This window comes from Corapipo altera, unplaced genomic scaffold (genome assembly GCF_003945725.1).
Source record: "Corapipo altera isolate COAL_440 unplaced genomic scaffold, ASM394572v1 63, whole genome shotgun sequence".
NCBI lineage: Eukaryota > Metazoa > Chordata > Aves > Passeriformes > Pipridae > Corapipo > Corapipo altera.
The window spans coordinates 3,293,177-3,319,912 of NW_020884928.1; the positions used below are offsets into that span (position 1 = coordinate 3,293,177).

At 35.5% G+C, this 26,736-nt stretch overlaps 1 protein-coding gene across 1 annotated transcript in view; it reads right to left on the reverse strand.

Moving 5' to 3' along the window:
* MALRD1 (MAM and LDL receptor class A domain containing 1) overlaps positions 1–26,736 on the reverse strand; it is a 246,786-nt gene that overhangs the window by 217,727 nt on the left and 2,323 nt on the right. The window contains exons 2-8 of the mRNA XM_027658671.1: positions 24,713–24,853; positions 20,597–20,691; positions 20,356–20,517; positions 16,976–17,069; positions 12,471–12,614; positions 7,579–7,736; positions 1,000–1,092 (exon numbers count right to left, since the gene is read on the reverse strand). Coding sequence (XP_027514472.1) covers positions 1,000–1,092; positions 7,579–7,736; positions 12,471–12,614; positions 16,976–17,069; positions 20,356–20,517; positions 20,597–20,691; positions 24,713–24,853 — 887 coding nt within the window. The remainder of the gene's footprint in view (positions 1–999; positions 1,093–7,578; positions 7,737–12,470; positions 12,615–16,975; positions 17,070–20,355; positions 20,518–20,596; positions 20,692–24,712; positions 24,854–26,736) is intronic.

Consider the following 26,736-nt stretch of genomic DNA (forward strand, 5'->3'; position numbering starts at 1 on the left):
CGTTATATGTCGTTATCTTCCACTAGAGACAATTTCTTCACAATGACAAAAGCCTTCTAACACTCTGCATTCTCTATTGGTTCAAACAGCACAATGCTGTGCAGAAACCATGACACAGCCACATAATTAAAGATAATATCTTTCCTTTCCTAAGTACAAGTGATCCTTGCAGTCTTTGTACAACACTACATAGTTTTGGCTCTCTACTTATATACATACAACTTCAGCAGGCTTTTTATTTATTTATTTATTTTGTTACTATTTCTTTGTTTGATTATTTTTGGATAATATAGATAGCCTAATTACACATCTGCTTGTTTATTCACATATGTCCTTGTGTGAAAAGGAGAGGTGGGCAACAACATGCGTTGAGAACCTAATAGCTTCTTGAAATGCATTCATTCTAACATGTGTCCAAACATCAATTCCTGCAGTAGGCTTAGTCTTTGTCCTTTCACAGAGATTATATTTTCAACTGATTGTTGAAACTGTAAAATATGATGGTTATTTGCAGAATTACAAAAAAAAATGTAAATTAAAAATTACTTAAAATGAAAACTTGTAAATTAATAAAAGAATTGAGTAGTTGCAAATTAACATTCTTCTCTATGCCTGTAAACTCAAGGAGGAGGTATCCTCTCAATTAGTAGTTTACATAATTTCTCTGAAATCCCGCAGAGATTATTTACATAATCTTACACAATAGTATGTATATATTTAAGTGAATTAATAACACCTGAGATGGATTCAGATGACTAATCAAATCAGGTGAGATTTGTATTCATTTTCTTGCATGTTATTAAAGATCAGCAGCTTCTGCATGTGATACTTGTGTAGACGTTTTGTTGAGCTACAACCAGATATTTATTCATATTGAAGAAACAGCAAGATATTCAGGATGTATATAATTTTAGCAATTTTTTCATTTCCCTAGGAGCTCTGTAAACAATGAAGTAAAGCATCTCCAAAAATTGAGCATGTACTTTTTTTCATTCATACCTTTAATTTTTCTAGTCCTCTTGGTAGCTGTATATTTACTTTGACCCATTCCTTCTTAGTCATGAAATTGGTTTCCCATAAGACATATTCCTCCTGTAAAATGTAGAAAACAATGTTATAGAGATATTTTTTGTTCCTCTAGAAATTATCAAGGCCATTTTTTTGTTCTTGATCTTTTCATACCCCAACCAAATGACCAATATATACGAAGTAGCTCTATGTGAGAAAATAGAGCTTCATATATTTGTTTGCAATCTTTGCACTGACATCTGTGGGAGAGGGGGGAAACAAGAATGGTTCACTGTGATTAAACAGACTAATATAGTTATCAGGAGCTGGTAGAATTAAAGTTAATTAATATGCAAATTAAGCCATGTTATTGCTGAAGTTAACAATATCTTTCCACAGTGCTCTCTACATAAGTTTCCTGTTCATAAATAACTGCTTATATTAGGTTGTGTTAGATTTAGTTTTCTTAGAACTGAATTTGGATTTTGTCAGTTGCGCTAAAACTTTTTTTAAAAAATCTGTAAAGCAAGCACACAGAGTACAATCTGACAACTTCTAGTCATGTTCTGAGTTACCTTAATCCCTATTTTCACTCCACCTCCTAAGGATAAAAGCAAGACTGTTAAATATGGTTAGGTTGCCTTTATGCAAGCACTCAAAACCCTTGTGATTCAATAATCTGGCAAAAACAGCTTGTGCTCATCCTGCTTCTGGTCATGATCCTGTCTGGAACATACTGAGACCAGTATAAAGAAAAGAAGGTAGCAGTTTGAATTTCATATACCTACACAGAATCTTTTCAAGAACAGCTTCAAAACAGACCAAAACCAGAAGGACAGAAAAAACCTCTGGAAAATTTAATATAGGTTATACATACAAACAGACTCACCATTACGGATATCAATATTGAGACTCCTTTTAGGAAATATTGGTCATAATTTTTCCACAGAAGATATTACAGAATTAGTGACATTTCAGAAAAATATTCAAAGCAGAGTAAGAGAAAGTGAAAGTCCCTTGTATGAAGAGAAATTGAAAGTATGAAACCAATTCATCTTACAGGGGACTAATAAATGGGATTATGATCGGAATGTGAAATGTTACCAATACTATGGACAAGGACAGTTATCTTCTTTCCTGTCTTGTAATATAAAAAAGAGGAGAAAGATGCTGTCTACTGCTTAATAGGCATTGAGGTCTGTGCCAGCAGAATTACACTGATATGATTTGTGATGTGTAGCCAATTAAAGTTCTTTCCTTACCAATCCTGTTCTGACATACCTACAACACTGGAAGGGTAAATCTCTATTGAAAATACATTTAAAGATCGGAAAACTGCAAGAAAACTGCAAGACAGAGCCAAGGCAACACCTTTACTCCAAACACTAAATCAAATTTGGATTAAACCACACGACATATTTGATTTCAGAACTAAAAGTCAGCTGTGAGTTTCCACATAGGTATGGGATGTATTTGTCCACTTGTTCATGTAACAGATATTCAGCAAAAGTCTTTCAATATAGAGAACACTTCATTCTGTGTAAAACTTACTTCATTTTCCTAAATAATTCAGCTTCCAAAGGAAATCTATCAGCCTACAGTGGGTACATATAAGACACAGAAACTGATGATGTACTAGGAACCATACTGCATGGTAGGTAAAAACCATAGCCTGTGGTTAAGTGACTGTTTTAGCTACTGTATTCCCCCCACACCTACATATATGAATGCTCCAAACACATTTGTATACCCTTTGGGAATGCTCTACATTTGCTGTGTCTTTCACTGTATGCACTTGGATACTATAACTTAGTTCACATTCAAATAACAGCTGAGATATCCAGCCCCATGACCATCTTTCTCCCAAATTCATTTTAATAAGAACAACTTGTAGCAGTAAACTTGATTTTTCTGTGCACGTTAGTATCCAGACCTTCTAAGGCAGTTTTTTACACTGAAGTCACCTCAGATGTACCAAAATTTTAAACTGTCTATTGTTCCATGCAGTAGACTTTACCCTCTGATTTTATGCAGTTCTAAGAAGCCAATATTATTATTTCCCTTCCTAACAATATTTCTCTGCAGTATTCATCCTGTTTGTCAGATTCTTCTACTCTTTGGAACAAACAGGTTAACACCTCTAGCACATTCCTTGCATCACTAGCTTTCTTTTAAAATGCGGAAAGTATTGGTTTTCCAGTACTTTCCTTCAAGATTTATTTCAGTTGTGTGGGGGAACAGTTGCTCAAGATACCTTCACTCTATTCCCCTTATTGTGATATATTACTATTGATAAACAATATTTTGTAAAACTAAAATGGGCAAGAATTGTTCCTTTTCCCAGCAATGTTTTTTCTGAGATAACACTAGTCAGATTTGAAGGATGGAACAGACTATCATGACTTTTGCTAAAATACTTCATTTCTGAAATAGACCTTTTTTTTTTTTTTTTGATATTTCTTTACAGATACAAGCACTACTGTGAAACTGCACCCATTATTTTGTTCCTACTCCTCTCATTTCAGAGAGCAATTTGGAACAAAGATTTATGGAACAATGATTAATGGATCAACTTAGACTTCTGTAAAGGAGTGTACTTGATGTGGTTTTTGCAAGTGTTGGTGAACACCCAGAAAAATTTTAGTTCATTAGGGTACAAATATGATTGCACATATAAACATTAGTTGAAATTACCTTTTATTGTCTAATTTCCATCTGTTTTTTAAGCCGTACAAGATGTAAAGATAAAAGGAAGAAGCCCATTACTTAATAGGAGAAATAAACAAGTAATGAATGACAAATGATAGACTGAAATTAACATTATCTTATTTGGTTTCAGTTTTCACAGAAAATTTTAAAATTTATCTGACAATTGATATTGTTGGTTGTATAGACAGACTGGGGAACAAGACACTGGAAAATATTGCCAGGGAAAGGGATCTCAGGGTCCCTGAATATGAGTCAGCAGTGCCCTGGCAGCCAGGAGGGCCAACCGTGTCCTGGGAGGCATCAGGCAAAGCATCACCAGCTGGGCCAGGGAGGAGATTGTTCCGCTCTACTCTGCACTGGGGCAGCCTCACCTTGAATATTGTGGCAGTTTTGGGCTCAGCAATATGAGAAAGATATTAAGCTGTTAGAGATTGTCCAAAGGAGGGCAGCAAAGATGGTAAAGGACGTTGAGGGGAAGCCATATGAGGAGTGGCTGAGGACACTTGGTTTATTCAGCCGGGAGAAGAGGAGACTGAGGGGAGACCTCATTGCAGTTACAACTCCCTTGTGAGGGGAAGAGGAGGGGCAGTCACTGATCTCTTCTCTGTGGTGACCAGTCACAGGACCTGAGGGAACGGCCTGAAGTTGTGTCAAGGGAGGTTTAGGTTGGATATTAGAAAAAGGTTCTTCCCCCAGAGGGTGGTTGGGCACTGGAACAGGTTCCCCAGGGAAGTGGTCACAGCACCAAGCCTGACAGAGTTCAAGAAGCATTTGGTCAATGCTCTCAGGCATTTGGTCAATGCTCTCAGGCTTATGGTGTGATTTTTGGGACTGTCCTGTGCAGGGCCAGGACTTGGACTCCAATGATCCTTATGTGTACCTTCCAATTCAGCATATTCTATGATTCTATGAATATTTTATGTTAGTTGAACAGTTCATATTGCCAAAAGGGAATGCAAACAAGGCTGAAATAGAAGAATAATGTTACAAATATCTATAAACCATTAAGTACTGAAACTGGAATGGAATCAGGAAGCGTTAAGTAAAGGTTACATAATGAAGGGAATATCTCACTATCAACAGCCAGCTCTGAGAACCTGAGGAGAATGTGCGGAAAACTAGAGAACTGGCACAACAAAGGACATATATTGCAGTTAAGGGAAAAATACAGACTGTGCAATTATAGCCAAGTTGCTGAACAACTCTTAAGACAATGAACAAATTTACTCATGGCAATCTTGTAAGCAGCTAGAGAATTAGAAAGTGAGAAACCTACATTAGCTACTTCTAATGAGGAGTGAGTTGCCTTCAGTGAGTGTAACGTTTGTGGGTTTTTTCATCAAAATAGACTTGAAAAAGTAGACATTATTTCATTTTATAAAGGTTTTTAACATAATGTCATAAGACATTCTTTAAAAAAAATGTGTAAATGAAATTACATGGATGTACAAACAGAAATGTGAGATTATTTTAAAGAGGAGATGTCAATAGTTTTCTATCAAACTAAAATAAAATTATAATAGAGCTCTGCATAGCTCTGTTCCAGGTCCTGATATAATTATAGTGCTGATTAACTTACTGGAGAGTGTGGAGAGTGGAATGACAAATAAATTTTAAAATAATGTAGATAACACTAGATTGGGAGGAGTTACAAGAAATCTGAAGGACATCATTAGAATTAAAAATCATCTCAGTATGCACAACCCAGTTTTAAACCAATAAGACAAAGTTCAAAGATATATGAATCACAGTTAAGAAAGAAAAATCAAATGGTCAAATAGTAGTCTTTAATGAAGAGCAACTTTGCCAAGCCAGCAATAAAAGAAGAAAAGCTGCAGATTATAATGGACTGCAAGTTAAACATAAGTAAACAATAGGTTTCTATTGACAAAAAGAGTCCATTTTCCCTGTCCTTCTTAAACCCAAGAGCAATTTAGATTCCCTGTCTTACAATTGATGACATAATATCTATATTAGACAATACGTTTACTCTTCTTTGCTCTCTGTTGAAAGGGTGAGGAAGGCCAGGGATACATTTACAACATCTGTGGTGCTTGTTCTCTAAGAACAGTAGTAAAACTGTACATTAAGTGTAATCCAGTCTCCATTTGTGTCAGGCCTGTCAGTGCTGGGACTTAGCAAAAGTTATCCAAAGACAAGTGGTTCTGATCAACAAATACAGTAATAGGATGTGCAGAGAAACTGCATGGAACATGCAGTTGAGAAGTTATCTTGAATGACAGCCTCCAGGACAACAACTCTGTTGTCTTCCAGGGTCAGAATCAGCACTTGTCTTTCACTTCTGTTTCTCAATATTGGCTAGCTTTGAAGATTCGTTTCATTTTCATAAAAACCTAATTGTTTAGTAGCAAAATGTGTAAGCCCCAACTCTCCCTTATTTTCTGCTTAAGAAGTCTCAAATATGAGTCTATATGGTTTTGTTTTTGAAACTATCAACAGAAGTTTCTTAATGTTATTCTGGCAAATTTTACATCAGCTTTAAATAACTTTATGTACAATAAAAACACTTCTGACTGAAGGCAAAATTAAATAACTAAAACATAAAAGGGCTAAGAGAATCTTTGGAAACAGAATGGACTGACCTGATGTAATAACCACCAAAAATATTCTTCTTATGCTTATGTAAGGACCTGTTTATAAATTAGTTGGTTCGATCTAGGCTCCCAGTTCTATGGGAACTCAAATATCAGTTTTCCTATGGTTTTGGCTCAAATAATTTGCTCTATTTTCAGGAAAAGAAAACTCTTAAATTGGGTCCACTGATCCTACTTAGGTGAACCACTAAAATCAGTATTCGTATTCTGTCTCAAGGTTGCCATGAATGTCATACCTGGGAATTTATTGGCGAGTACTATGGCACAAATCTCCATGCATTCTGACCAGAACACTGATTATTTTACAATTCCCTGGTACAGTAATGGGTCATCGAAAAATACAACTATTTTTATAAATGAAACACAGCAGAAGCCTGGAGCTGTTTTCATGAGTACTCAAAGACAGAGTCAGAAAGAAATAAATATTTCCATTACCTGTTCCTATGTTTAGACCTCTTGGTAGTGTTACCCTTCGAGGTTTTTAGCATCTTATCTTTGTGAATGAAGTAGATCTCTTTTTAAATACAAATGTATTGTTGGGTGATAAGAATTCAACTCCAACACCAAGATATGAGAGCCATTAACTTAATGAGACCAGCTCTATTGCTTTTGCTTTCATTAAGTAGCAGTACAAAGCATCAATATTAAGCTATTAAACCAGACTTTCAAAAGAGAACATCAGAAACCTCTACAAGGCAAGGGAGGTAAAAAAGATGGAAATAGCATAGCTCAACTGGGATTTGTGTTTCAGTTTGACAAGGCTGTTTTATCTACTAATAGGTAAAAGAATAGGAAAATTACTTCTCTAAGACTTGGGCAAAACAAATCAAGTATCTAATCAAGAACTTTCCAGTTATCCTGAGTCAACAACTTTATTTTTTTCTGTGTCTCCGTAGACAAAAGCACCTATTTTCATATTTCCAGAACAGGAAGAAGGCTAGAAAAGCTGTTACTATAGATTTTTCCCCTGAAATCCCCAATTTATTTAATTCTGTAATAGCTTGGGGGTGTCCTTGAAGTCTTATTGCAGAACATTCACCCATCAAATTAGTTTATGGCTGAGATGGCAAATACCCAGGCTTTGCAATTGCACAGATCAGCGGAACAGTACCAAGGTACTGTTTTGCACAAACTGATTCAGGGGGCAGGCATGTAGTAGCAGGTGTATCTTCTTGCATTTTGTCTAGTAACACCTGTGTTGCCATGCCTTTACCTTTTGGAAATGAATGCATGATTAGGTGATTACCTGATTAATAAACAGTACTGCCTTGAGATCACTGTTATCTGCCATGGAGTAATGAAACTGAAACTGGCAATTCTTGCTGGAGCAATGACACGTGGAGTTGTTTAGATAAGCACTTTCATATAATGCATTGTCATTAGCTTCTAACCATTCAAAACGGCCTGAAAAATGAAAAAAGACAAAGGTCACTTTTTCACAGAACATTCTTTTTTTTCTCAGTCTATGAAAATAAGGACTGCTTTCACATAATTAAACCATAGACCCATTCCAGCAAGAATTGAATTTGATCATCAGGCTGTTTATGTGACTTCGATGTCATCTAAGTGTTTCCTATTACAAAGATAGATCTTCATTTTACTCACAGATAGCCCCAGCAACCAAAAATTATATCAATTGGTAGTATCTCGAAGTTGTTACTTCGCATGTTAAAAGCTGTTAGAGGTCCCACATTCAGCTCAGCCTCCTTACATTCACAATCATTCAATTGTAACCTAATGACAAATGTATGTGGAAACTGGGCTTTCTTCCTACTTCCACTGTGGTTTCCAGAAAATATGCTTTTTAAGCCAATACTTAAAAAATAATAAAGGCATTCTGCTTTATTGCTACAGGAGGCAGTCACATCTCCACCATGTAATCAAGGTCTTTACTTCTCAGCCAGAATTTCTGCAACAAAATCTTAGAAGTATATTGTCTTTCCATCTGAAGCAGAAAAGCAATTTGTGCTCTTCTTGACCTACTGCCCCTTATAAAAGCCTTCCTACTGAGATCTAAAAGAGTACTACATCCCCTCAACAGTGTCTTTTAGTTGTCAGAAATAAAAAGCCTAAATACTTTTTACTGAATATATCAGTTCTTTTTTCCCCCTGTTCCTGAGCCACTGAATGTTTGCTGCCTTCCAAAGCAACTATTAAAATAGTAAATAAGAACTGATTAAAGGTCTTAAGTCAGCAGTTTCTGTACTCCCTTCTCTAAATAAAACTTATCTCAAATGCAGATATTGCACAATCTCAAGGTGAAGGGAGAAAGTGTCATTTCACAAGGAAAACGTTCATTATTATAAAGGACAACATTCTTTTCCTTTTGTTACCAGTTTACTCTTTGTGTTAGGCCATGATTTACACTGAAAAACATGGTTGCAATTTCGCTGGAATTAAGCTTACAATTTCATGCCACATAAGGGAATCTCAAAGAAAGCTAGTATTGTAGATTTAACCCAACTTTCTGTTTGACATAAATCAGTAAAGCATCTACACTTCTATACTTTCTTGTGCATAAGAGAAATATGCAACAACATTAGAAGTTATGCTGCTGCTTCTTTGTCTAACTTCAGTGTTCTCTTATGTCGTTATAAAACCAACCCAGTTTATTTTCTGAGCCAAATGATAATTAACATTCTTTTCCCTTTTAATTTCAAATTCCTGAATCTTTATAAACAGGACAAAGTGAAGCTGACATGGTTTTTAGAGGAGAAAGCAAGTGAACAGCACTAGATAAACAGAAGTTCTATGAAGCATCCAGAATTATTCTGTGTCCAAGAGGCATATTGAGTGTTCTTTAGAGAATGCATTTTACACAAGTATTGTGAGTGCTTCTTAGACAAATTGAGGCCTAGCTTCAGAAATTAAGACTACAGAAACTGAAAATTGACTTTTTTATTATTTTTTTTCCCTCTTCTCTATAACCTATAAAAGCAGAACAGTGGTCCCCTCTTCCAGGGATTTTTTTTTTATTATTACTTTTGGACAACATCTATCAAGTAGTTTTCTGATGATTAAAGGTATTGAGAAGAGGTTTTATTTGTTGCAAACTTTGTACCTCTGTACCTTTCAGACCTTTAAGGTCTGAATTTCTCTCAGTGCAGACACTGCATAGCATATTACTGTGTTTATGCTCTGACCTCCTTTATGACTTGTTCTCATAAATTTTCCCAACTTGCTCTTTTTGAAGTGCCAAAATTCCCCTTGTTTTTAAAGGCAGAACAGGTCTTTTATTTTCTCCATATGGCTGCTTAATCAGGTTTTAGCTAAACAGTCTTGTTTCTTTCAATTTTGAAGGAAAATTTTGTCATAAGTAAAATCTTGGGAGTCCTGCAGAAAGATCCACCACTGACTACGCTGGTGTTCAACTAAGAAGCAGAGCTTATGATTTACTGCTGAGGTGGCCCAGCATCATCTTAGAGCTGAGGTGGGCTAGTGAACCTACCAGTATCCCGCTATGCTGAAAACTAAAAGCCTATAAATATTTAGCTAACTAATTCTATCTTAACCATATTCTGACTCAAATCTCATCACTCCCACTTAAATCCGTGGGATTTTATTTCACAAATGACACGACTTTGAATCTGTGTTACTGGTTTTAGAGTAAATACTGAGCTTTCAGTTTAAACTGAGCCACTGAGTGGGACTTTTTCTTTTCTGACAAGTTCTCTTCCCAAGCACAGACCTGTTCAGTCTCTGAACCAAAGCCCTGCAACAATTCTCCCACTCAACCATTTAAAGGAAAAAAGAGCTCAAAGTTTCTACTCTTTGAAAGTGAATTTACTTGAACTCAGAAATCCTGGGTTAAATCTTTGAATAAAATAAAAGAAAAAGAGAGAGAAAAAAGATAATGAAAAAGAATTGCATAATCTAATGATTTCACTGTTTTTTCATGTTTTAACTCGAGTAAATTTTATCACAGGTTATCTGAAATGTTGGGTTTAAAAACTTGGTACTTCCTTTAATTTCTTTTTCATCTTCATTTTTCTTATGCAAAGAATTTGTTTCACTAATTTTACTATTAAAGAAGTGTTACCCTTGATGTAGGAAACCAGCTTAATCCAATGTAAGCATGAACTATGGAAACTACACAGCATGTATGAAATATCAATAAAGAAAACAAGAAGAAAAAAGTATTTTCTGAACAGTATTGCAGGGGAATATAAAACCTCTGTAAGAACTTTTGACACTAGAGAAATTAAGAGAAAAAGTGATAAAGTGCCTACAACATTGGAGAAAAGCAATAAAGGAACAAAGAAAAAAAGTCATCCAAAGACAGAAAGTATTTTATTAAATTTAAGAACACCAACAAAGAAGGATTATTCAAAGACTATAAGCAATCCTTTCCTTATATATAAAATTGTGTAGACCTTGACTTTATAACTTCGTTTCTTACCTTTTTCTATTTATAGAAGCGAAACCTTTGATCAAAATAAGAAAATAAACCTTAGTCAAGCTCTATTTGCATTGCAAGTTTGAGACCTCAAGCATGGCATTTTTTCAGCTTGCATCCCATTTCTTCAGTTTTTAGAATTTTAGTTAATATTCAGCCTCTTCATTTATGCCTCAACAAATCTGCACGAATAGAAATACTGAATGTACTGAGAGGCAAGCAGTCACAGTTCATATTTTTCAATACTTTGCAATGTTAATGATGAATTAAATTCTATGTGTTGTTTTGGTACTTGTTTCTTCTCACATTTTACTTTTTCTTTGATGACAAGGAAGCACAAGGGATGTCCCCAAGCAGCTGTTTGTGTTACAGATTCAGCCTACTCAGCTACCTGTGCATATTCATACAATAATGCCCAAACACCTATAGAGCAAACATTTCCAGATATGTTCTGTTTCTATAGACATTGCTGGTCTAGTCCTAGACCTAGTCCTATGAAAGCCACTTAAAGAATTTCAGTATCTTTTCTGTTAGCACAATATTGCCATAAAAGGGAAATTCATACCCGTTACTGGCCCTTGAGATGTTGTGTTAAAGTATGGCACAGATAGAACACCTTTCAGAGAAATGTTTCAAATAAAATCAAATTAAAAGTCTAATTGGAAATTGGAAGGTGGTGTGATTTTTTTTCCTCATATTTAAAGGGGAAAAGAAAAAAGTCTGCTTTTCATACTCTATATGCTCTCCATTGTACACACATGCAAAAATTCATCTTAACAGTGTATACACTCAGGCACTTTTGCCTGCTATTCCATTATAACTTGATTTACAGTTACTAGATCGTGTTGAAATGAATGCTAAAATTTATTTTAGAAATCTTTCTATAATAAAAATGATATCTAGCATTCATTCTGCTTCTATCACTGAGATGTGATTCATTTCTGTGGGTTCAAAGTTCAAGCAGTTATCTCTTCACTATCAGTCCTTCAAAGCTACATCACAAATTATACTGTTACAACGAGCCCCACTTAACCCCTCTGAAGGTAGTCTCAGTAGACAAGCCAAACACTCACCTGGCAAGATGATTCTATTTCACATTAGAACACTTAGAGATTTACATCCATTAAGCTTTCAAAACATGCACTACACAGTTCAAAAACAAGAGATGCTCTTTACTTCTGAAAATTGCAACTGGACACATTTTACTGACAAATTTTACTTTAAAAAAAGAGTAAGAAACTATTTTGTAAAATAATTGTTTCTTTACAGTTCCCCTAATGTTAGATTTAAGATGAAATTCCTGACTATATGTTCAGAGTAGTACTACAAAAGTAAAACTACCAAGTATCAAAATCAGAACAAAATAGAAAAAAAACCACACCCAAGGACTTGGCTTAAGTGGATTTAATTTAATTTCACCAAATTCTTACACAGTTCTCATAAAGAGAATTAACTGGAGAATAAATCAGTTCTTGGATTATACTGGAATTCTTACATTAAAATGTTTCATGAATACTTGAAAATATTCATTAATTCTTATGTTAAAATATTTCATGTTTTACCAGCATGTGTGTTCACAGTACTCTTACCAAATGGCCAAATCAAAAGCTAATTTAAATACGAAATGCATACAATTACTTTTTGTAGTTTTGTTCTGTTTCAGTATTGGGTCACAATCTTGCCCTAAAAAGCACCATATTTTTCATGACAGCTAGTAATTTTGAATTAACTTTAATTCCTACCTTCAGTGTTGTTGCTCCAATCCTTCAGGAGGGAACAGGAGGCAATCTTGTGCTCAGCTTGCAGCCGTGCCCACTGAGAAGGCTCAGCCAGCTGGTCAGAATGCCACTCACATATGTCAAGCTCAAAACTGGAAGTCTGTGGTTCTTTAAGACAAAGAAAAGCTATCACTTAACTTGTTAAGTCATTATTTATGAACCTATTTCCCATTAGAAACACACACTTATTAAACTACTCGACAACATTTCTACCTCTTCAAAAGGTTACTTCAAAAGTATTGTGTATCCCTGTTTGCTCTCCAGTATTTCAGGCTGCCATCTTTAACAATACCATTCTAAAAAATCATTCCCTCATGATAGATGTTTCTTTCAGAGCAATGGAGTGCTATTTATGTTAGCCACTCATCGCAACCTTCGTGAATTCACTTCCGCAGAGAGAGTTGCCAGGTAACATAAAAAATGACATGTCATAATAAGAAATACCTATTTACTTTTCTAGATGATAGCTACATAAAAATCACTTCTGAGAGGTTTAACTCAGCAGCTTCTCCAAAATACTTGCAGAAGAATGCTTCTCTTTAGAGACAAAAAGTTTCTGAATACATTACCACATATTTTCCAGAATTTTTTTTAAGGGCACATCATGCCTGACTAGTAGCCTTCAACAGTGGCCAGGATTTTAAGCAGGATTGCACTATGATGATGGATGTATCATTTCTTAATCATAGCATCACAGAATCTACTAGGTTGGAAAAGACCTCTGAGATCATCAAGTCCAACCTCTTATCCAACACCACCTTGTCAACTAGACCATGGCACTAAGTACCACATCCAGTTTTTTATGAAACACCTCCAGGGACAGTGCACCACCACCTCCCTGGGTAGCCCATTCCAATAACCAATCACTCTCTCTGTGAAGAACTTCTTCCTAATGTCCAACCTAAACCTCCCCTGATGCACCTTAAGACTGTGTCCTCTTGTCCGGTCACTGTTTGCCTGGGAGAAGAGACCAAATCCCACCTGGTTGCAGATTTTTTTCATGTTAGTTGCAGAGTGTGTTAAGGTCTCCCTTGATATTCCCCTAATATTATTGCGGGGGGGAAGGTATTCTCCTGGTTAAGGCAGACTTTTAAATAGCAATTGAGGTATCTCAGAGAAAACACAGAGATTCCTTACTGCATGCAGAAAACAACTTCAGGTCACTACAGATAGATGCTACTTCATCTCAGAGAGACGGTATTATTCACATTACTGACATCTTGGTGAGATGACCTGTCCAGCTAGTGTTACAAACCTTTCATTTCTTCCTTGTTCCAGTGATGCATAAATATGCACTTTTTTTCAAACCATGTGTATTATGTGAGGAATATCAGGGAACATGCAAAATTCCACAAGGGAAAAGGACGGATTCTGTTAAATTTCAACGTTTAAAAAAAAGTTGCAAGTACAGTCAAAAGGAATCAAGTTCTTTAAACACTTTTGAATTATTAATACAAAATATTTGTACTCATTCTGCATTTCTTCACTTTAGTTTTAAACATTTTTGATGTTTTGGGGTTTTTTTTGACAAAATACCCATTTTCCAGCTCTTAATTCCACAGCTTGTCAGACAACAGTAAGATTAATATTTTGGATTTTCTGACTCCCATCCCTGTAGCAGTTCATCTCAAAGACCTGCATCCGTAATATTAAAAGCTACATCTTTGCAGGATTAGAATTAACAACATAATTAAGTCTGAGATTTTGTCACTTGAAGTATTCATACTGGATTTTTTTAAAAATTTATGCATTATAAGTAACACCTATGTAATTACTTCAGTTTTCCTAAGAAACAACACAACTTTGCAGAGAAGCTGTGTAACTTCTGCATAACAAGTGATTTAAGGAGGACTAAAGCCTCCTACTCCCTCATAGCATTCCATTTTCACGCCTTAGAGCTCTTGGCTTTCATTTCTTTGGAGAGATCAGAGGAACAGTCTTAATAGGGTTCTTCACATTCATAATTCTTATGGGATTGAGAGGGAGTTCTGCAGAACAGCCACTTAAATAAGAATATGAGGCCTTTGAACAGAAGGTCTACTAAAGGTGTAATTAAAGATTTTGTGTTATGTATGTTTCAGAAAATAACTTTAATATTTTCTATTTGACAGCTATTTTTTTCTGCAGTCCATATGCAGTTGTATAAAAAAGAACTATGGGGTTTTTGAGTGATAACAAGCTATTTGGCAGCTGTTGGGAAAACTACGAACTGTAGAGTATCTTTTATTAAAATACTTAAGATAGAGTTTTGGTTGTATTTGCATTAAGTTTAGTCTTTAGTGGTACTGGACAACAGACTGAAGGGGAATGGTTTGGGAGACGGGAGGAATAGAAGTGAGGAAAAGACTTCAAGTATAATGAAATTACATTTATATTTAACCATCACAATTTTTACGAAGAAAGTCCTGACAGCACAAAAATTCAAGGTATTTTACTCATGGACCTAAAAGCACAGTCATACTAATGAATAAAAATGCACAGGTTATCTCTTACATGCATTTATACTGGGATTAAAAATCATGAAGCATATATTAAAAATGCAAGTTTTAACTAGGAATTTAATGTAATTGAAGTGGTCTTCATTAAAAGTCTACTTATCTAGACATTCCAAAAGGACTAGAGAAAAAACGATTCCGAATTCAACCAACCATTAGCCTGACCTTTTGTTTTAATTACTGGAAAATGTTCAGTAGTAACATTCCTCTCTCAGGGATAAAATTAAGATCCTTTGACCCTGGTTTTGGCTGCTGTGAGCCATTTAAAACTCACCTAATGAAGTTGACTTTTCTAATGGGGAAACACAGGATAAGAACTGGCTCTTATTAGAATATTCTTGATGTACTTAAACTGTATATTGTGGCTTACAGATTGAGCTGCTGCACTGTTAACACCTGCCATGTAATGTAAGACCTAGATTTATAAATTCTGGTGAGTACCTGTATTTCTGTTTCCCTTTTTTTCCCCCTCCATCTCTTAGAGACAGTATTTCATCTCTATAGCTGATTATTTTTTTTTTAATTTTTGTTTGGTTTAGGAACTTTGTTTATGAAAAAATTCAATATGTTTTTACAGACAGATCTATATCTTCCTGCAGGAACTGGTTAAAAAATTACATAAGTCACTAGAATTTAGCAATGCAGGGGTTTTTTTCTGTTTTATATCACCATTTTACCTGCAGAAATCCTCCAAGGAAAAGAAAGAAGTTGGGGAAAAAAAATTCACGTCTGTCCTCTTTACATTGGAGACAGATTTCAAATTCCATTTCAAATTAATTTTTTTCAGGCTAAGTACACTGTACTCTTTTCTTAGTTCATAAACAAGCATGCCTGAAGTTTTAAATTAACATCCTTGCTTAGTTAAGTAATACAGCTGAAAAACGTCTACAAAGCAGAAAAGCAAGATGTACTCTGGCGTGAAAATATATAACATTTACTTCTATATCTCTCCACTGTTAGAAAGCTGCAATACAGAGAAACTGACATGACCAAGTTTAGTTACATGAAACTTCATTTCCCTAATATAGACCCCCTTTGAGATAAATATGTATGCCTGTCTGCACCACTAAATCAAGACTTGTATCTTGCTCTTAGTGTGATCTCCCTGCAATTGCTTATTTCTCTAACATGCTAATAACCACAGGCATCTCTTTTCAATATTTTTTTTCCTATTGGGAAATATAGAGAGCATTATTTTGGATTACAGTGAACACAAACCTAATCACGTAACCTAGTTTAGTCTGTGTCAAACGCTGCTTCCATACCTGAAGTTAAGTTTGAAGTCTGAACCCTCAGTGCCTGTGCTAAGAATAAGAGGAAGAAAAACAAAAGAGGTGTTTTGACTGTGTTCAACTGAGGATGTGACATGGGTGCACAGGGCAATACTCTTGTGCAATACAGCACAGCAAACAATTTAATTTATGCTAGGACAGGTAGTGTTCCTTCCCCATGAAAATACATTGGGTCAAAAGAGAAATAGGAAATGTTTTGCTAAAGAATTCTGACATGCAGAGATGGTCTGACTGGAGACATGACTGGTCTGACATTACAACTCCTGGGTGTAGCAGAGCAGAACAACACAGCCGCTCTGCACAGCTGAGGATCAGGACCTCCACGCGTTTAGAAAAATACACGAGTGCCTTGGGAATCTCCCTAAAGTCAGCCCCAAAGCTGGCTGAACACATCAATTCTTCGGCCAAAACCAGTAGACCTTTTCTGCCCACTGAGCCCTACATTTATACTGTATCAGAGTTCTTAAAGTATTCATTGTTTTTCTTTGTAACTCTGTTTAAACGTGAAAAGACAGATGATTGTTTAGGGAAATGAAAATGAGCCAGATGAAAACACTTTTGGAGTTTAGAAAGTCTTTGAATAGCAAAAAGATTTCCATTGTGTTTTCTAAGGAAATCTAAGGAAATCCAAGGAAAAGACAAAGTAAAACAACCTGTCTCCTGAAAAAACAGGTAATCTTACCATATGCCAGGGAACATCCTTCACTGAAAGTAATATCATCAATGGCAACAGTTTCATCTTGTCTCTGGGTCTCCACCATGCCCCAAAAGATAACCTAAAGAGATCAACAGCAAATCAACAAGAAATGTAATTTACCAGTGTCATGGACAAGATGAAACATCTTACGATACATGCCAGTCTAGTCCATGGAGTTTCTATTGGAACTATGAGAACTTAAATCCCACACTTAACAATTTTTGAGGATTACCATTCTGGCTTTTCCACACTTATGTGGCTCGTCAGCACAGATATATATACTAATTGTCTTACTCAATGTTGAAGTAGCTTTTAACAAGAAGGATTTGAAAATCACAATAAAATGCCTTAAATCAAAGCAAGAACAGTGACAGTTAAAGATTAAAACACAAAGAATTTTGTGTTTTATCTAGACACTATTCCACCAGGGGCTGGAAATGTGAACATTTTCTGGTTCGTTTCATAATTTATCAGAGACCTGGAGCAAAGTCAATCAACAAATACGATTAGTCAGATGCCTTTGATCAACTTTTTAGCCAAAACAAACTGTGAGGAGTACTTGGTCAACAGTTATTCTGCTCTAATGTTACAACAGCGATTTTTTTTCTACCCTAAAGAAATCTTCTCTACACAAGTTGTTACAAATATTTTATATTTCATCTTAAGGGTAGATTTTAATCTGCATTTGTAAATGCACAGGTTACTACAGGTTTTCTGCAGTGGTGTACAAGGGGAACTGACTGATCAGCCACAGTCCTTGGGAAAACCCAACAAAAAGCACACCAATCAAAATAACCAAAAAAAAAAAAAAAATCAATCTTCTGGATAACATTCCTTAAATTATTCCCTAGGTAAACCTTGGGATGTCGTAGCTCCAGGATTTTCAGTAGTCTTGCCTGGGTGTACATTTTAGCTCTTAATAGCGAATGCACAGTGTCAGCAATATTTTTTCAGATATTACTTTGAAAGTTCAGCAACCATTTTCTGCATAGTTTAACAGATTGTAGCAGAAAACATGCACTTATTCTATAAATTGCAAAGAATACAGTATTTCACTGTACAAGATGATACAACTTATCTATGGATATGACCATTATGTTAAAAGCTGGAGTTTTTTGAGGGTTGGAATTTTTTGTGTTTTGTTAATTTGTTTCTCTTAAGTTGTAGTTGGCTTACACAAGAAGTATAACAGCCATATCACATGCAAAAAGATGTTTCTATGAGTGAAATGCAGCATCTTGGAAACTTGCTCATTTGATTTGTTTAGAAAATAATATCTTGAACTCTTGAATTCTGCTGCAATGATACATATAGTTAATGTGTACTTTCATGACATCATCAGTTGAAGGACAGTGTATTCATGTTTCCTTTTTCTATCATTACATAGTTTTAGATAAGTTTCTAAAACAATGTAGTGAACCATTTTATAATTAGAAATACAATAAATATTTTTAGTATCAAAGATTTGACAAATACTTAACCTTTTCAGAGTTATGTTTCATTTCAAAGTCAAAATTCAGTTATTAATAACTTAATTTATACTATGCATTAAACTGTATAATATAGCTTGCAGTTAGGGCTTCATAGTCACATTTTATTTTAAAGCAAGATAAAATGATTTAGACAATGTGAAAGAGGGGCTGTCTCACTTTGCTGGTACAGAGACTGCTTCAAGTTCATATTCTGCTAGACCACGAGCCTGTATTGACCTGTGTTTCCCCAAAACTCATGAACAGTAAGCCTTAACTTCCCCACTTCCAGAAGAAAATAATGTTAGATGCCTCCACCTGCTCTTGTGTCTAAAAAAGACTAACCAGTGAACCCCAAGCCTAGAACCATTTCTTTTTATGAAGTCTGGGAGACAGAAATTTGTTCTCAGTAGAACACAGTAAAAGTAGCTTAGGAGACCAAACCACGATACAGTTCTCCAAAACCCAGCCAAACCAGCCATACTGATCTTGCCTTGTGTTGAGTAGTTAAATCGCTGACAGTCTTTGTATTTCAGAATTCCCTAAAACAGAGATTTTTAAGTGCAAAATCTCCTATTCCATAAAGAAAATCAATATTTTTTTTTTTTTAGTAGGAAGAGACTAAGTATTTGACTATTAAATATTTCACATCAAAATGAGGGGAAAAAAAACCACTGGAAGTTCAGAGATTAATTTTAATTAAAATCTCACTTCAAGTGTGTTTGCAAAATAGCAAAGATATTAAAGCACCCTATTTCCAAAAGATTTGTACACCCAAATAAGAATTATTTTTTTCTCATAATTATTTGTCATAGAAACTTTAATGATCAACATTTTTATCTTGAAAAATTCCACAGACATCCCTGTAGGCTGAACATCTTGTCATACAAAAAGAAAAAGTGCAAAAGGGCAAGTGAATTGCATCCACTTGTATGACAGTGACATCTTGCAAATTTTCACTGGAGCAAAAATGTGTAAAGAAGAAATTTTGCTAGGTTGGGTGAGGTGCTGAGCTGTATTTCTTAAGCCAATTGTAATGATTACTGCAGTAAGTTTGACACAGGCCTTTTTAAAGCTGGAGTGCTCATATATTGAACAACAACTTTGACACTTGTGTTGAGTTAGGTACAGTACGGTTTGAGCAGGTGAATATTACTTCAAAAATTCAGATCCTGTTGGATGCTTTAGCACACCATAGAAGTTAAGTAATTATGTTACTCATATGATTTATTGAAATGAGCTCATGCTTCCATGCCTTCAGGCTTGTATGCTAACCAACTTCACAGTAACTGGTGTAGACGGAAAACCCTCTCATTTTCTTCTCCACTCCCCACATTCTCACCAGTATTATGCACAACAGTGAGTATACATCATCTACAATATTATAGCCTTAAGTTACATTTACTGTACTAAAGTTTTTTGTAAATGCACATGTAAAAACATTTAAATAGCCTATGACATTTGCATTGCAAAACACCCCTATAAAACTATCTTACAGTATAAAATTCTGTTTCTTATATAAATGAAACCTTGAATTTATCATTACAGTTAGACTGAGGCTAAGGGAATACTGCATTGAAAGTTAAGATCACAAGTATATCACCTCTAAGGATTGGTAGATAATTATGACTCAAAGAGACCAGTTGTTTCATTTAAGACACATGCACAGTTTAAGCAAATTTTGGTATTAGTTTTAACACCACTAAGAGATAAGAACAAGTAATATTTTTTAATGCTAAATAGGATCTTCCAAATCCTATTAAGCATTTCTCTTATTTACCTCATGATAATGCTTTCTTTCCATTTACAAAATATTTAGTTTTAACCTATTAAAAAAGACCCACAATTCAGAAACCATTTAACAAGTGTCATTTACAGTAACTTCAGTTTACTAACCTCAAACTTCTTGGTACTATTGATTGTTATGGTATTTGCTTTCCACTGACTTTGTAGCTCTCTTGAAACTTGCCAGATACTTGTAACAGTATCTTCAGAGTGCTTTTGAAGTCCCACCATCAATGTTCCACTCATTTGACTGACCCAGTAATGAAATCTAATCTAGGACAAAAAAAGGTCTGATTATTCCAGGGAAATACTATGATAAACAACGTAATACAAAGACTATGCGCCAAAATACCTGGCAGACATGTTCTTCATCAGTTGGAAGGAAAACATTTGTCCTTAAAGTTGCAGAAGAGGACTGCGTTTCAGGGGACAATGAGAGGAAATAAGCTATTAAAAGAAAAAAAATAGAAAACTTAGAAGCTTGGGAAAAAAATCCTAAAAAACAATAAAACAAGAAGAGGCACACATACAGGTATAAAATAATAACCAAAAAACCATCTAGATTTTTTCCCCAGAAAATATTAACAGTTGCAGCCATTGTGTGCCAAACTTTTTCATGTTAGATATGGTTTATTTATTATTATTATTATTATTATTAGCATTATCATTATTATTGTTATTATTATTATTATTATGTTCCGTATTCCAGCTAAAATTTTAAATAAGGTTCCAAAATGCTTCATTTGCTGCATGCATACTCAACTTTGAAGTGCAAAATTTTGGGACAAAGGGAGACTGTCTCAGCAAGCTGATCAAAGAATTTAAATCCCAGTTATTGAATAGATTACATATTCCATGCCTAAACATCAAACTGCTGAAACTAAGTATACAGATTAAGCATAGATTTATCATGACAGTTCAAGTCTTTAAGGAGATGGTGGAAAATGGGAGAGGAGACTGTGGTGATCTTACAGGTTCTGCATATGTTCAGATAGGTGTCTGTTTTTTGGCTGCTCAGAAAATTGCCTCACTGCAAAGAGGAGGTTGTAGTATCCCTGCACACATTCCCAATATACACAATTTTCTTGGGAATTTCAAAGCTACCATTAAAAATACCATTACCTTTCCATTTATAAAACAAGTCCTTGCTTCCCTTGAAAGTGTAACAGATTAACAAGAGTCAGTAAAATATGGCTGTTGCCATACCTTTTGACTGACCATGTCTCTTCCTGACAATACTGGTTTAGATCTTATAAAAGATGGAAGGCAACCACCCTATTTTAGGATAATAAATACAGCTAGTCAAATTTTGGCTCTTTCTGAACACAAAGATTTCAGAGATGTTAGATGTTAAAGGATGCAAGAGGGAAAATAAAGAATAAAAAAATGCTCAATCTCCTTTTTAATTTCTTTTATTCCTTTCCCTTCTCTTCTCCTTCCCAAACTCCAAGCAATGTCAAGTAAACTGTCATTCTCTGACATTAACATGTTAATGAAAGGAGGAAGATGAAGGAGGAAGAAAGCCAAGTGGGACACAAGGAATAAAAAACAGTCCTAAAAATAAAGATTATTACAGAAACCAGATATCAATGTCAGAACACCTAATCACTTCATTTATTAAATCACCCGTCTCGACCTGTTGTCCTTGTGTGCAACTGAAAAGTCACTGACCAAGCACCACAAGCCCAGCTCAGTGCTGGAGCCATCTGAGAATCCCCCACAGAAAAGCATTCTGTAGCCTGCTACCAGAGCAATGGCCATGTTCCACCCAGGTTTTAGACCTTTTGTGACTGCTCAAGCAGCACTTTCAGAGCCTGCCAGCTGCAAGGATATTCTTCCTACCCACAACAGATGGCTTGGTGCCTCTGCAGAGCCCTGTCCCTGACTCCAATCTGTTCCACTGGATGTTAACTTCCATAAATTTTTGAAATTTTTCTTTTAGTTGCCTAAAGATGAATGTATCTAAGACTCAAAAACTTATTTTTCACCTGCCACAGGAATTTTAAGTTTTACACAAATGGGAGAGAAATACTAACTTTAAGAACTTCTTTGAATAGTGATTTCACATTAGACCTTAGATTAGATTTTGAGCACAAGTCCTATGAGGAGAGGCTGAGGGAGCTGGGGTTGTCTAGTCTGGAGAAGAGAAGGTTTAGAGGCGACCTCATCACTCTCTTCAACTACCTGAAGGGAGGTTATAACCAGGTGGGGGTTGGTCTCTTCTCCCAGGCAACCAACAAGAGGACAAGGGGCATGGGCTCAAGCTCTACCAGGGGAGGTTTAGGTTAGATGTTAGGAAGAAATTCTTTACAGAGAGGGTTATCAGGCATTGGAACGGCCTACCCAGAGAGGTGGTGGATTCACCATCCCTGGAGGTTTTTAAAAAGAGATTGGACGTGGCCCTTAGTGCCATGATATAGTAATTGGAGTTGGATCAGGGGTTGGACTTGATGATCTTGGAGGTCTTTTCCAACCCAATCTATTCTATGATTCTATGATTCTATGACTTCTGCATAGATAAGAATTTCATTTATTAAAAACAAGTTGTGTCTTATTTTGGTTTTGTTTTCCTTTTTTTTTTTTAAACAGTTGTCACTGGTCTGTACAACTACCTTTTCAGTGATAAAAGAAAGAATCATGAGAGACAGCACTAAAAAAACATGTTGGGTTCTAGTAAATTATTATATAAATCTTCAAAGGATTTACATTTACCAAGCGATCTTTGCTCTTCAGCTAACGTGCATGTATTATTCCGATGTCAGGAACTCTTCTCTTTAACACTCTGCCATAGAGCACACTCTGCTCAGTTGTCACCACACAGAATCATTTCCAGGTTTTAAGCAGGAACCAACATAAAACTGATTACATAATCTCTTGAGTAGCCAGCCATGGAAAAACTCAACTAACTGCCATAAGAATATAATTACTTCCTAGGTGATTAGCACCAGCAGTCAGGCAATGAAAGTACAGTTTAGACATTCTCTAGGTAGAGAAACAAATTAACTAAATGCATTTAAATCTCCTTAGTCATTCACTTCACATATCTGAGTGTGCAGCCTCTCGAAAGCCAAAAAGATACAAGTATTTGAGCTTTCTTTTACCTGAATAAAATAACTTAGATTAACATGGCTACCACACAATTCAGACATGGAAGATACAACAGCCACTGAGTGCCTAAAACAAGTAAATGTGACTGAACTGTTCAAGTGACTAAGCAGTTTGCTTTGTCTGTAACAAACCCTTCAGGTTGATGATTCTCAATATTTTGTTGGTTTTTGCTGTCTACATAAGTTAAATTTTCTGCTCCTCACCAGTTCTTTGCAAGATAAGGTAACCTTTTTTATGGTTATAACCAAGAGTATCTTTCCGGTCTTCGCTACATCGTGATGTGGTGTGTGCTACCAATCATGCACTAGAAACTTCAACTAGAGCAAGACTGTTGCCTGGTTAACCAATTTTGATTCTAGCCAAGAGTTTGCTGTATTTGTATTCCCTGGTACTTTTGTACCTTTATTTTTTTAATTGTGCTTCTTGATGAGAAGAGCTGTTATTATTTTAAAGATAAATTATTTCACAACTTACATACTTGGAATAAAGCTTGCACTTATGAAAATATTTGTTAGTTGCTCAAATTTTTTTGCCAACATCAGTTTAAATCAATATTTATTTAAGAGTAGCCTTATTTTCAGAAGCAAAATGTACAGAGCAGGATGTGCTTGTGTGCTACACTCAAGTAAAACCTGAAGTTGTTAAAAAGCATATCACATGTATAAAGTTTCCTAATTACAAAGCATCATGAGAATTGTCCACTGTGAAATAAGAACTTGCAGGAAAATGTTTGACTTAGCTAAAAAGTTATGAAGAAAATCATTGTATAACAGAAGGAAGAAGACAGGTTTCAGAAAGCAGGATTAACCTGGCAATAGGAAAAGTATAAGGGATATATTTTGTTTGAGGACAGAGAAAAGGAATTAGTTGAGAGACAGTCTTCGAGGCAAAATGGAATTGGAATAAGATCTAGAAAAAAAACTGGCTCAAACAGGCCATCAAAGTTTACCCTGTCCCCAGACACAAAACCATCTTCTCTCAAAACATTTGGAGCATTAGCCATAGATAATAGAACCACACATTCCAGGCATTCACCAATCCAAGAAAAACTGAAAATACATCTTAACATTTCTAAGCTTTGCAATCATAAAGACTGGCTTTATCTCCTCATATCTCCAAAACAGGTAAAGATTACTCAGGTAGATAAACACTAGCCTTGTAACTGATTACTTGCTCCTCTATGATAACAAGAATTGCTAAATGGATATTGGGTTTCTGTTACCTTTTTTTTTTTTTTTTTTTTTTAGTTCGCAGAATACAATTGAACAATCAATAAAATAGCAAAAATAAGTAAATAGAACAGAAAACTACATAATTTGTAAGAGTCCATGGTTTCTGCAAAGAACATAAGGATTCTTACTGCTCTCATTCCCGCTGTGGTCAGAGTATGGTGGTCCTATGCCAGATTGACCATTTCTTCTTATCCATCCAGGCTGTAAATTAAATTCATGAAGAGCTCTGCATAGATTGGTTTCAAAATCACACTTGTCACAGGAGAAACCTGAATTGAAGCAAACAAACAAAAAATTAAAAGCTCAAATACAGAAGCAAAAGGATATGTTTTCACCATCACCTGCTGTCTAATTAGCACACAGAAAAATTCCAAAGAGACTCCTGTAAAAAAGTAAGAAACCCCAGAATTTTTAAATCATGAAAAAGGAGAAACAGGGCAGTGGAAGTGAGATGAGAGAGAAGAAACACTGAAAAAAAACAAAACAGACCACCAAGCCCTTCTTTCACCAAACCAAATCCAAACTAGTCTCTTTATATTATATTACTGTAACATACACTTTTTTCTTCACATATATGTGTGCAGCTACTTATTTGCAGGAAATTCTCCAAGCTAGCATAGTTTATATGCAGAGGCTATTTTTAAAATACACTGCAGTTATCATATGAAGAATTTCGGTATGTCCTCTGTTTGTCCAGGGTTCTTGCATAGAAAAACAAAGACTTAACACCAGGAAATAATCAGACAGCAAAATTATTTTTTTTTCTATTCCACTAATAAAAGAAAGGTGAGACTCATCATATGACATACTCCAAAGTTTGCCAGTGCTCATAGTCTTTAGAAAGTTGCTGTATTAAATTAGAAACCACGTCATTTAGAGAAGAGCTGAAATGAGTCCTCAGAGTGACACAGTATCCCCACTTGCCTTTCCTCTGCCTTATTTCTTGCAGTGCACGTAGCAATGTGGTAAAGATGGATCATTTTTCCCCCTTCCACATTCCTCTGTAGGGCAGCATAGGTTAGAAAAGGGAGGCAGGACATGTCTTCCTGGAGGCAGGACATGTCTTCCTAGCACAGATCCCAGTCTGTTGTACCAGTTCATTCAGGAAAACTGAGGAGACTATGCGACCAGATAAATAATTGCTTACTGAGATGGAGGGACAGAGGTTTGTTTCTGCGTGGGTCCTTTATGCATCATATCCAAGCTGAATGAAAGAGCTTGCATGTGCCTGACAGGTTGGACAGACCCATTCCTTGAACCATTTATTGTAGTCGTGGAAAGATTTAATTTTTTAAAAAAGCGTAAGCAGATGCATCTGTGAAGAGCAAACTTATTGCAGCTTCACCCCGAACAGAACGGCTGATAGATGGCACTGTCTCCAGATTTCATGTGCTAAGTGGAAACTTTCACCCTCCTTATCCTTATGAGTTAAGACCCTGCCTTCTAATTGTGATTCTGGTTAGACAGGAGCTACAATGCCTTAGCACACCCTCTCAGATTGGTTCTTGCTGCAGCCCCTGTAAATGCTTTTGGCTTATTCTATATTATCATAGTTCACCAATAGTTTTAAATAAAGTTACCACTGCAGCATTTATAGTCACATTACGATGTTCAATTTCATGGTTCTCATATTCACATCAGTTTACTGCAACAATTAAATCACAAGGTAAGAGAGGGGAAAACAGAAATAATTCATGTAAGTATTCCAGACTCAAGTTAATGTGCAGATTGGCTGATTCATCAACAAACTTTTTATTGCTGCTTTAATTCCTTAGCTCTTTATGTGGTTGAAAAGCGTGTCAGTTGTTCGTCAAAACCACAATCACTGCTGAAGCATATCTACTTCACATTGCACGAAATGAACCAAATCATATTCCATATTTCCTCAGGAATTTTATTATAGCTGAAAAAACAATTGCAAAGCAATATTCACAAATAACAGAAATGCTACCTTTTTTAATTAAAAAAAAAATCCTTGATCATTCATTATTATTTTCCAAAGCAGTATTCATTTTCACAGAAAATACAACTTAAGAAGCAAACCAAAGTAAATTTGCTGGAAGTTTGACTGAAAAATGTAAAGTCACTGCTTAGAGAGGAAAAGTCCAGAAGGAAGGAATATGTGGGATGTTCTAGATAATTTCTGCAGAGT